This window comes from Vanacampus margaritifer, chromosome 6 (genome assembly GCF_051991255.1).
Source record: "Vanacampus margaritifer isolate UIUO_Vmar chromosome 6, RoL_Vmar_1.0, whole genome shotgun sequence".
NCBI classification, from domain to species: Eukaryota; Metazoa; Chordata; class Actinopteri; order Syngnathiformes; family Syngnathidae; genus Vanacampus; species Vanacampus margaritifer.
Genome location: NC_135437.1, coordinates 2,755,201 through 2,768,044, shown reverse-complemented (window position 1 = coordinate 2,768,044; position 12,844 = coordinate 2,755,201). Strand labels below are relative to the sequence as shown.

At 40.7% G+C, this 12,844-nt stretch overlaps 1 protein-coding gene across 5 annotated transcripts in view; it reads left to right on the top strand.

Annotated features, from left to right (window-relative positions):
* The window catches only part of LOC144053496 (DENN domain-containing protein 5B-like), a 56,050-nt gene continuing 43,206 nt past the window's right edge, over positions 1 to 12,844 (top strand). The window contains exons 1-3 of one of the 5 annotated variants that reach the window (XM_077567999.1): positions 1 to 373; positions 4,740 to 4,857; positions 11,585 to 11,694. In XM_077567999.1, coding sequence (XP_077424125.1) covers positions 4,854 to 4,857; positions 11,585 to 11,694 — 114 coding nt within the window. In that variant the 5' untranslated portion in view covers positions 1 to 373; positions 4,740 to 4,853. The other 4 variants (XM_077567998.1, XM_077567996.1, XM_077567997.1 and 1 more) reach the window with 4 other exon arrangements.

The window sequence follows — 12,844 nt, the reverse complement described above, 5'->3', positions numbered from 1 at the left end:
CCACTCCCGCAATTCCCTCCTCCCCATACCCAACAAGCTGCCTCCTCCCTCCGCGACCGCCAGCCCACACTAGATGACCGTCGTACCATCCGGTGCTTCTCTTCCACTCCAGCAGCTGAACCCTAGCACAAACGACACCGAGCCGGTGGACCGGGAGTCAGGCGACGTTCTTCCGAAGCTATTGACTCGACCCGGCTATGTTGAGACAGCAGCGAAACGTTTAGACCGATTTCCACGCAGCTTTCTCGTTTCGTGTGACCGAGGATGAGCATCACCGCGGCGGCCACCGGATCGGCTCCCTGCCGCTTCGCACACTACTTCGTCGTCTGTGGACTGGACCCAGAGACGGGCCTGGAGCCTGACGATGGAGCAGGTAGCAACACAAGTACTCGACATTACAACATCTAAATGTCAATTTATGGGCGTTTTAAAGGACATTACGGTCAATTTAGTGTCGCTAATGTTGTTGTTTACATAATGGTTTACACCCGCGAGCCTATCAGCTCCCATTTTGTCATCCATAATAGATATATAGATAGATACTCCCATCATTTTACAATCATTAAAAAAATAAAATAAAATACAGCCAAAATCTCCCAAGTGGCTCATTTACTTTTTTTGTTCTCATCACCTCTCTGCCCACCTCATCTAAAAACAGTCCCTCCCCATTTTGTCCACCTGAATCCAGAAAATAGGGAAGATGTTTGTGTGATTGATGTTGGTAAGATGTTCGAGGAGTTGCCATGACAATAACAATCGACACAAGGAGATGCTCCTCACTTGTCCAGGGGGTCAGCGGGTTTTTATTTACAGGCAAAGAGAAATGGAAGCTGTCTGTTGTTTTTCTCCCTGTCGTTGACACGCATGGGCGGAGACAAAGTCTGCAAAAAAGAAAGAAAAAGTGACGTCTGGATCAGCTAAGGTCACTTCCACGTTGCAATTGGGGGGAAACAATAGCCCTCCCTTTGTATATCTCTCCTCACACAACAAATCTTCTAAAGCAAGACTAGTCCGAGGCATCATAATATGTTGGCAGGGATTGAAGAAATAGTGCTGCTGCACTTAACCCCTGGGCGTTATTTGACCATTTTTTGGCTTTTTGTTGGTTCTGACCAAGCCATTTCAAAATAAAATAACGCCCAGGGGTTAAAGCTGCCAATAGTTTAGTCTTCTAACTAACCAGCGTGGCCTGTAATCTCTGGCTCCCCACTGAGAGGGTGACCGCTCCGCTGCTTGGGTGCTTGCGAGTCATGCTGCCAATCTCCTTATGTAACAGCAGGCTATCTCCTTCCCACTGCAGTACTGTAGAAGCGGCAGCAGGATATGCTCCTTCAAGGGATTTCCTGCCTGCTTGGGAACATTGAGCCTTAAGCCGCAACCAAGCAGCTAGTTAGTCTTAATGTTATACATCTCACAAAAATGTACACGCTTAACTGTGAAAAATTATACTTCGATCAAAATAACTCAACACTTATCCATTATGATGTATAAACCTGGCAACAAAAGTGAGTATGCTTCTAAGAGAAAGTGTCCTGATTTGGCCGGAAGTGTCAATATTTTGTGTAGCTACCTTTATTGTCCAGAGACCTTGTGTTCCCTCACCTTCAATTTGATGATACCCCACAGATGCTCAAAAGGGTTTAGGTATGCTTGGCCAATCTATCACTTGTAACCTCGGCTACTTTAGCAAAGCAGGGCTCATCTTGGAAGTGTGTTTGGCGTTGTTACCATGTTGGACTACTGCCCTGCAACCCAGTTTCCAATGGGGTACTTTGTTGGCAGCGACAGTAGACATTAATGGCCTTGTGCTGAGTTATTTGAAGCAACAGTAAATTTACACTGTTATACTAGCTGTACACTGACTACATTGTAGCAAAGTCACATTTCTTCAGACCCATGAAAAGATTTAATAAAATGTTTTCGAAAATGTACTCACATTTGATGGATAGATGGATAGATTGATAGATAGATAGATAGATAGATAGATAGATAGATAGATAGGCTGTTCTTTTCCCTTCAAAATATCTACACCCAGCAGTGAACTAGTGTCAAATGTCTGACTTAAATAAAAAATCAGTAAAAGCAGGGGATGTAGCTGACAACTTCAACACTTTTCATAGCATGCAGTATTCTTATGTATGACTTAATTTGATGTCTTCAATAGTAAACAACATATTTACACTGACCTTTTGCAAAATCCTCAGTTGATGCTTAACGTTGCAACATCTTTCTGGACACTTTCAGTGGAAATGATCGTACCAGAACCAGAGCATGTCAGTGAATGTTTCTGGAGCATTACAAGCGCAATATCTTACAGGCAAAAGGGTCTACAATGTGCAGCGGAAGAATATAGTCATTATATTAAAATATACAGAAAAGTGGACTTCACCACTATCGAGGCTAAAGCATACAGATTTTAAGCCAAGTCTGAGGTAAACAACAAGTGTCTCTTTCAGCGTGGAAATTCTATTACCGCAAAATAATTCTCATTTTTAACAAATGTACCTGTAAACTGACTACGTGTTTTTTTTTTCAGTGACAGAACGGTTGTTTACTCTGAGGTAACACAGGTTTCTACGTGAAAGATGAAAACTAAATAAGTTCAAAGTGCCTTTTATGCTGCTACGTTCACCAGTGTAACTACGTAAGACGTCAAGTCACCCAGCTAACAATTATAACAACAATGATGATGATAAACTTAGCGAGTTATGTATGACACAAAGATTCGTGAAAAAAAAAAAACACGGACTGTGCACAGACTGAAGCATGTTTACGTCTGATCGGGGTAAGTTCGTGTATTTTTAGATGGCGTTGCGTCATAAAAAACTAATCGATTTCTGTGATGACTGAACGATAATAATGATATCCTGATAATATACAATATTAAATAATCGCAAGTATAACTTTGATGTCCAGCTTTATGGCTGATCTTGCCTCTAGAGCTAACGTGAATTTGACAACAGAGGTAAAAGCTTTTAGCTTGTTTGATTGATAGTTTAGTGATTATGGCTTTAGCCTAGCCCATTCCAGCTACTTTACAAGCTCTTACCTGGGAGTAAACGTAGGAATGATTGTTCATCTTTTATGTTGGACACATTTAGCTGGTAACGAGGCCGTCTCCACTGTTATACCTATTGAAGACACCGCTCCAGCTTTTTTTTTGCTTTGGTAATGGGAAAAATAGGACGCCACCTGACAAACACTTGGGATTCCTCATGTCTGATTTACACAATCCATGGCTTACCTGATTTGCTTGTTGGAGGTAGCTTATTGGAACTTTTGGTAGGGTTTTATGGCATCTGAAATAAATTTTGTTGATCGATTTTACAATGGATTGTATTGAAGCGGAGACGAGCTTGACAGACCTTGGCCGTTTGAGGGTGTGGTTTGGGCGTGGTTTACTAAAGGTCAATTATCTTTATTTGATTGCTAATGACAACGTTTACATGCAGTCAATATTTGGGTTAAGGTCAGAATTCTGATTTCTGAGACAATCAAGGTATCTCATTTACATGCGTGGCGGACAGAGTTACTCTCGTTTACGTGGTCATTTGTGCTCGATTGGAATATCCTGTTCGGATCTCGACGCACGGACAATGTAATTACGTAATTAAACATAATTTTCCGTTTTTAACTTTCTATAGTCAATAAAAGACATTATATTCATGTCACTCACCACGCTAAATAAAGTAGTTGTTTCCTCCTTGGTCCAGAAGTGTGGTTCTTTGCTGCGAGCGTTATGTTTGTTTACACCAGCTTGAGTATTTCCAGTGGGTTACACGCCAGAAGCACAAACGTATATACTTGTATATATGTGTATATAGGCACAAACTGTTTTTACCGTAGAGACACAAAATAATGTGAAAAGGCCATGGAGAAATCAATATATTCAAGTGAGGCTCCTTTAGCAAGTGGGATGGAGCTGTGCATACATACAAGTCGTTATTACATAGACCAAGATTCCTTGCGAATTCTAATAAGCGAAGAAGACAAATGCTGCATTCGAGGAACACATTTTGACCTGCAGCAAACTAACCTAACAAGCCAGATTGATAATTGTGATTCACTCAAGGGAGTTCCAATTCACCTTATCAATCTTGGACTTTACTCAGCAGATCCATTCAGGTAAGGAGGGACTCGCTGTACAATACTTCGAGCTGATTGGACGATTTTGAACAATCAAGGCAACGGATGGAAACGTTGTCTTCCGTCTCGTCTTGGGTGGGGGGAGGGGAAAGCAGCCAGGAACAATCTGCTGTTGTTGTGTCTGTCCTCAATGCAGTGCAGTGTGTTGTGCAGCCTAATCAAATTTCACATGTCGCTGCCCGTTGGAATGCCGGCTGGCCGAGGCTTCAGCTTCGGCCCGTTCACGCCAGATGACAGTCATGGGGGAAGGCTAAAGGGGAATGAAATCAGCGGGCAACAAGGACTCCCGACCACACATTTGTGCTTCGCATTGCTTAAAGAATTAAAAGCAAAATATATTTTGCACTTTTGCAAAAATCCTGAGCAAGGTTACTTAATTTTCATCCTTCGCTGAGAGGACACAATTGTGATTCAAAAACGTGACACATCCCAAAAGTTTATGAAATGTACCTAAGTGAATATGTAAACAATCTTTACAGTGAATTAAAGTAAAGTAATCGTATTGTGACCTTCATATCGTGATAATATCGTATCATGTCCTTTGTCACTGCATCAAACAGAGCAGTGTGTGGATGCAGAGCATTTTTTTCCAGACAAACTGGTGGCAGTGACTCAGGAGGCAGAGTCGGTCGTCCAGTAACGGAGAGTCTGCTGGCTGCTATTTTAATCTCCTTCCCTTGGTATGTGTGTCTTCATCAGCTCATTTCATGGGTGAGTTGTTTGTGTGCAGCTGCTGTAGAGTCAAACCAGATGAAATACTTTTAAGCACAAGTAAATGTCTGTGATGGATGTCTACAATCTTTATTCCAATGATTATTAACCACTGTGCTGTCGCGCTTTTTAAATGTGTGTCATGAGAGATCACCAGGTGTGGTGTGAGAAAATACTGTATCTCATTTGACTTGATTGGTCAGAATCTTTCATTATTATATGCAGTGGATGTAACACATCTCCACGCCAAAGCCAGGTTTTGTGTTAAAAAAAACAAAACAAGACCAAGATAAATAATTGAAAAGGTTTTCACTCCATGAATGTGATCTCCAATTTGTGCAATTTAATTGTTTATTTAAAAAAAAAAAAAACTTTTTTGAGAGGGTAAGTAAATGCAAATAATCAACTGAGGTAGTGTTGTTGCACAAGAAAACACACCTTCATATAACTGGACTGTGGCAATGTGTGGTACTGACCAAGGAAAAAAAAAAAAAACAATCACAGGAAAACTTTTTTTTTTTACTGTAAATGGGAGTCAGCACAGACTTTCCACCATTTGAAGTGCTTTTGATTGACCTCATGAGGATAAGCAGTTCAAATAATGGTTGGGTGTTCGAGTAGGCTTTTCCTAACTTTTTTTTGGTCTGGTATTTCAAACCGTGCATAATTTCAACAAATCTTCGGTTCCTTATACCATAATAAACTTAACATGTTTGAATTTTGAAGTACTCAAAGCAATCGCTTTGAATATTTATCATGTGATTTGACGTGGTATGTAAAACTTGACCAGGGTGGGGAGGGTTACTTTTAAAATGTAATACATTACAGTTACAAGTTACCTGCTAAAAAATGTAGTTAGTAACGTAATCCAAGTACCATAATATTAAAGTAATGTAACTGGATTACTTTTGGATTACTCCAATATTGAGTATGCTCATGAAGACAAAATTAAAAATAAATATCACCACAATATATATTCTATACACTATGCCCCTGCTATTTGCGGGAGATGGGGACCCGGGTAGCCCACAAATAGCAAAAATCCTAGTGCAATTAAAAAGCATGTAGGCTATTGATTGATTGATTGAAGGCCATATGCTGTTTTCGAACTGTCACTAAAAGCAACCACACCTCATACATAGATAGATAGATAGATAGATAGTCATCCAATGAGGATGACGATGGGTGACATCAACTGCAAAATGAACTTTTATCCGAGTCACAAGTTTAGCCGTGTATATGTTGTGTATGATGTTTAAATAGTGAATTGGTGGGAGGAAGATTTGTATGGAAGGTGTAACTCACATTATGGTTGTAGGCTAGCGGGCTAGCTAGCAAGAAGCTACAGTGCGTAGCATGCTACTGGACTCTCAGCTCAAACTTTCGCTCCGAGTAAGTTCCAGTGAATACCAGTCGCCATTTCCTACTCCCGTCTGTGAAGCTTTTTCAAACTACCCGCGTGTGGAGGACACGACTAGTCAGTTTGTTCGTTCGTTCCCACCTCCCCGACATGTAGCAACGGTCCCACTCGCGCAGGCATGCTTTGATGATGCAATGTTAATGGTTGAACAAACATGCAGTTTTTGGGGTCTCCTGAAAGTGACGATTTTGCAGGTATGTTTGGGCCTGATGCCAGCGTACAAAAAGAAGTACTGAATCTTCCTTAGCGCACAATTAAAGCCTGTTCTTCTAATTTTAGAACAAAGTATGTATTTCTTAAACAATATAACTTAACAATAGTGATTCTGATAATTATGTGGATTTGAGTATACCAGTAGGATGAGAACAAGCGTTTATTCAGCTGCTTGTTCGTTAAGATGAGGAAACATTCTAATTATGTTTGAACTCCAACAGCAGCTATTTAATTAAGCTTTCATTGGAATACTGAAACAAACATCCCCTCTACTCCATCTCTCTAACTGTGTGTGTGTGTGTGTTGTGGTTTTGTCTTTGCTACATTGTGGGGCCCATACACGTGAGTTTTTCCAGGTTCAACTACTGTGTGTGTGTGTGTGTGTGATACAAAGACAAGTGTGTGTGTTTGTGTGTGTGTGTGATACAAAGACAAGTGTGTGTGTTTGTGTGTGTACGTATTTGTGTACGTATGTGGATTTATAACCTCCACCCTCCCAACTGAGCCTCCTGCCACCTCCTTGCCACCCTGGCCAGGTAAAACTGTCTAGAACCGTCATTGCTCCCGCCTGAATCAGGAGAGTTGGCAAGTATGCTGGAAATGCTTTTCCGTGTAGTGAACAATAGCCTACCTGTTTGTACTCTGATCAGTTTTAAGTTGTAATTGACCTTTCACAAATCATGCCCAAATCACGCCACCAAACGGCCAAGGTCCATCAAGCTCATCACCACTCCATTAAAATTCATTGTCAAATCGATCCACAAAACTTATGTAAGATACGATAAAACCTTACCAAACAAAGTTCCAACAAGCAAAATAGTGAAGCGATGTGCCCATAGATTGTGTAAATCGGACTTGAGGAATCCACAAAGTGATGTCTTTAATGGATAATTAATGTTAGCTGGGTAACTTCGCGTCCTAGTAGGTAGTTTACGTTGGTCTCATACTGGGAACTCTGTGATGTTTCATGGGTTTACACAAAGTGAACAGAGCATCGTAACAGGCACTTTTCACTTATTTTGTTTTCATCTTTCACATATCATTTTGTGTTACTTCAGAGTAAACAAGCGTTTTGTTACAGAAAAAAAACAATCAGTTTACAGGTACATTTATTAAAAATTTGTTTGTTTTTTTGCAGGATTGCAATTTCTTTGCTGAGACAGACGCTGTTGTTGTTTACCTTGGTGTTATGTCGGGACCTGTATGTTTCGATAGTTGTGAAGTCCGCTTTTCCGCATATTTGATATTATGAATATATCCTTCTACTGATGACTGTAGACCCTTTTTGCCTCGATCTGGGAGATATCGCGCTTGTCTTGGTCCAAAAACACTCACTGACATGCTCTGGTGCGTTCATTTACATCGTAAGTGTCCAGAAGGATGTCGGACCTGGAAGCATCAAGTAGCACTTGCACTTGTTCATCTCCATGACAGTAGAAAAAAAAAGAGCTAATGATGGCCCTGTCAGCATAGAGAAGGTGAAGGGTTTATCATGTTATATTAATGGCCTTATGATGGAAAAAGTTCAGTACTGCAAGCTTTAATGTGTCCTGGAAACTGAAGAGCGGGTGAAAAGTACACAACAGATTTTGTTTCTTCACAAGATCTGTTGTCTGTTGGTTTAAAGTACACATGGTGCAATAAGTTTTCCCATCACTGGTCTAGTTCACAAATTATGAATCTGTTTATTTCTTTCAAAAGGTAATCGGATAGGTCTAGTACTTGTTTACATGCAAATATAAAGGCACAGAAATATGAACAGTACTTATTTGTATGTAACGCTTCAGTTGTGAACCCTACAGGGTACATCACAAAAATGTACCTTGGAGAAAAAACAAACAAAAAAAACTAGAGCTGCGAGCAGCTATAAAGGGCCCTCGCAACCCTGGCCACGTTGGGGTACTTGCACGTTGGGGTACTGTTACATAGGAGAAGGACCGTCTAAAATGTAAACGTTTTTGCCAAGTTGTGGTGCAAAGTTTCATTAAAAGGCCAAAAATGATGTGCAATTCCCAAAATAATATCAAAATGGGGGACTTCCTGTTAGGTTTAGCATATGGCTACAGAATACTTTTTGTTGGTCTACCGTCTTAGGCTGATAGGGTATGCATCATAATTTTCACAAATCTAGCTGAATCATACAATCATAAATAGAGGGTGCTATTGAGACATTTTGTCATGTCGCAGTGCGGTGGTCTTGGGTTTTTGTCATGTCTTGTCATTTCCGGTTTTATTTTGAAAGTCTAACTCTACTCTCGTTTCAGGTCACTTGCCCTTCCTCATGTGGTGTCTGTGCCCCATTCCTTGATTGTGTCCACCTGTTCCCAATCACCCTCATGTGTTAAATAGTCTGCGTCTCCTTTGTCTTGTTGCTGAAGTGTCACGTCCTGTGCATGGAAGCGTTTCTACTGTTAATAGCCACAGACCTTGCCTTGCCTTGCCTTGTCTAGTCTTGCTCTTGTGCTTTTTTTTTTGTATCCTGTTTTCCCTCCTGTTTGGAGCGCCCTTTGTTACCCTTTTTGAGTGCCTTGATTGTTCCTCCAGTTTGGAGTGTTTTTTGTTCAGCAGTTTTTCCCTCAGTGAAGAGGTGATTTGTGTTGATTAAACTGCAGTCGTTGAGGCTAACCAAATCCCTGCACCCGAGTCCTCCCTGCCTCGCCTTGTCACATTTATTGGAAATTGCACAAGAAATCTATAAAATATTAATGTTTGTGACAGGTCTGATGTGTATGCAGATTTCTCGCCCATGTTTAGACCCTCAAAAAAGCAGCATGTTTCTTTGCAAACAATGCATCGCTACGGCAACGGAGTGCAACAAAATAAAAAGCTTTCGATAACTTTTCATCTTAAACATCTCAAGATGAAACACACCAAGTTTGAAGACGATCACATACATTTTGTAGGAGGAATTCGTTAAAATATGACCCCTATGAAACAGCCCACAAAAATGGCAACAAATTCCAGTAAATTAAAATGGCGGACTTCCTGTCTGGTTTAGCATATGGCTCTAGGAGACTTTTTTGTACGTCGTGCGCTTTTATATATGCCTCAAAATTATCACAGCGCTAGGTGAAACGTACAACTCGGAATGCATCGTTAAAGAGGAATTTTGGAACTCGAAATATGATGCCCCATGGGGGACTTCCTGTTGGGTTTAGCATATGGCACCCAAATACTTTTTTGTACACCGTGGGCTGTTACATATGCCTCAAAATTTTCATGCTTCTAGGTGTTTCGTACAACCGGGAATGCTTTGGGTACAGGATTTTTTCCCCCCCTTTGCAAACAGTGCATGCCACAGCAACAGTGTGCGATGAAATAAAAAGCTTTCAATTACTTTTCATCTTAAAATTCTGTAGGAGGAGTTCGTTAAAATATGACCCCTATAAAATGGCCCCCAAAAAAGGGGAACAAATTCCAAAGTAAATTAAAATGGTGGACTTCCTCTTTAGGTTTAGAATATGGCTCCCAAAGACTTTGTTGTACCTTGAGGGGCTATTACATATGCCTCAAAATTTTCGTAGCTCTAGGTGAAATGTACAACCGGGAATGCTTCATTACGTAAGAATTTTGAAACGCAAAATGTGATGCTCCCCTCTCTCTGGAGAACTTCCTGTTCGGCTTAGCATATGGCACCAAAATACTTTTTTGTGCGTCGTAGGCAGTTACATAAGCCTCCAAATTTTCGTGCCTCTAGCTGATTCATACAAACGGGAATGCGTCATTAAGTAGGAATTTTGAAACTTAAAATTAGATGCCCCGTCATATAGTACGTCAAAAACGTTCGATTTTTTACCTTGAATTCCCAGGTGTTGAGATGGTAGAGGCCAAGTTTGAAGGCAATCTGATTAACCGTGTAGGAGAAGGGAGCAAAAGTATGACCTGTGTGATTGAGCAAAAACGGGCCAAAATTGGACATTCAAATACTCATACCTCACTTCCTGTTCATTTTAGTGTACAGCTATCAAGTCTTTTTTGTTCGTCTGGATGTGCTACAGGTGCCACCCAATTTGTGTAGCTGTAGGTCAAACGTAGTGGGTCAGGGCTCCATTAAACCCATGTAGGGGACGCTACAGACCCATTTTTTTGTACTCGTGTATGGCAACTTGGCCCGATGTGTGTGTACATTTTGGTGAGTTTTTGTTCAGGTTAAGGGGTCTCAAAAACGCTATCGTTTGCGGAGAATAATAATAACGAATAATAATAATAATAATAACAAGAATTCCTACAGAAATAATAGGACCTCGCATCGGCACCGCCGCTGCTCGGGCCCTAAAACGTCCTCCAGTATTATTTTGTCTGAGATTTTAGTGGGGGAACATACAGCATATTGCAAGGAAATGTAATTGAGTTTTCTTTAAAGGCACTGTCCGGAGTTTTGACCATTTCTGTTTGTAATCAAACCGTTTCTGTTTCTAAACAAATAATTCAAAATGGACCGAGCTCAATGTTCACGCCCCCTGCCTCTGACCGCACTCAGCCAGGCAAGCTGCAAGAGTGAGTGACGAGGTATCTTGCAAATGGTCACATTACTGATCCGAGACGAAGGAAGGCTTGGATTTCTCGTCAGCAAAATTGGCCCAGACAGGCAAAAATGTATCTGCAAAGTGATGAAATATTGAGTCTGTTTTGATTATGAACTCCCCCTTACCTCTTGCAGCTCGGCAATCACCGACAGGGATAATAGTTCAAAACGACATTTGCCTTGTAACGATGATGAAATAATCAGGACAAGTGTGGAGCTAGCAACAGTTTTCAAGAAAAAAACAGCAGGCTCAACTACCACAACACAACAGTCAATAGCGCACGTAGCTTCGTCTGTGATGGGGTTGGGGTTGAGGACAAAATCACCACCACACATTAACAGAAGCCCAGAGGTGTAGATTGAGAAGGAGTTCATGTTTAAACATCCTGTATTTAAGAAGTGTTTATTTCTGAGTCAAAACGTTGGACAGTGCCTTTAAAGTCTGTTCTTTGAAGATCAGACTGTGTATGGCTCACTTGTATTATTGTAAAGCTGGTGTCAATTTGAGATGTCCTCTTTACACTTATTCTGCATCAGTTGAAATATTATTTCTCATGACTGATTTTCAGGCGAGAGCTTTGAGCGGAGCCCTATTCACCGGTCCTTTAAATCCAGGCTTCTGGTGCACTACCCCGAGAGAACAGACAGGAACCCCTTCAATAAAGATGCAGTCAACATGGTGAGAATGTAGATTTAGTTAAGGAAGACTTTGCTGGCTGAAAATAGCGGTTTGAATCAGTGCACATTTCTGCAAATAACAAAGGAAGCACATGTTGGTCACATTCAGTATGGCTGGACATAATTTATAAACAAAATTCAAAAAAATTTTGGCTAAAGAAAAATAAGGTTTGATAAAAGTAAAACGATACCATCTCTTGTCTCTTTTTTTTAATTTTCAGTGACAGGCATTTTTTATTTTCTTCATTTACTACCAAAAAAATATCTTTCTTAAATTTTCTATGTCAGCGGCGTATAGTGACAGGCAGAATTACAATTAATTAGTCAGATTTTCTTTTTTCTCTTTAAGCTCCCGCCGTAACCGAGCAATTTTCAGTTTTTGAGAGTGCATTTACTCAGACCTGATGCTGAAATTAATTACAGTGGAAGGCATTACGTTTTTTGGGGTGGGGGAGCACACTTCTTCAACCTAAATTTGATGTGCTTCAGGCTCAACAGTGGCGTGACAACTGCAACAGTGCTGAGAAATAGTTTCTGTCGCTTAAAAGTCCTAAATTCTAAAAGACAAACTAAAAACAATGGTGTAGATCTGTGTGCAGGATTGCACTTACTTACTATGTATCTTCTTTTTTCTCCAGATGCTTGATAATTGTATACGAATTTGCTGTTCATAACTAGCCTAATTGCCCTCCGCCCTAATGTGGTCTAGCCAGACTTCTGGGCAGAGTGTAGCCTACTGTACATTTAAGGACTTATTATAATCTTTTGCGACTCGGCATTTCACATTAGTTAACGATTAGCATTAGCATCTCCATCTTCTCATGTTGTCTGTTCTTGCTCAGTGTGGCATGCTTAGAAACTTTTCGTCCGCCTTTAGTGAATGCGCTACTTGTTAGAAGTGTAGCTTACTGTATTTGCTGCCACATAGGCGAGAATTAGTTACGTAAAGAATCCACACCGCAAAGCTTCTGTCCATATACATTGTGCAGAATAAATAAGCTAAGCACCTAGCGTTCACAAGCACTTGAGAAAGCAAGGATTCAGGAAGGATGGGTGACTGTATGACGTGGACGCGACACTTTTTTTAACCAGCTCAGAGCTGATTGGCTAGTGCAGGGGTAGGCTAGTTCAGTCCTAGAGAGCCGCAGTCC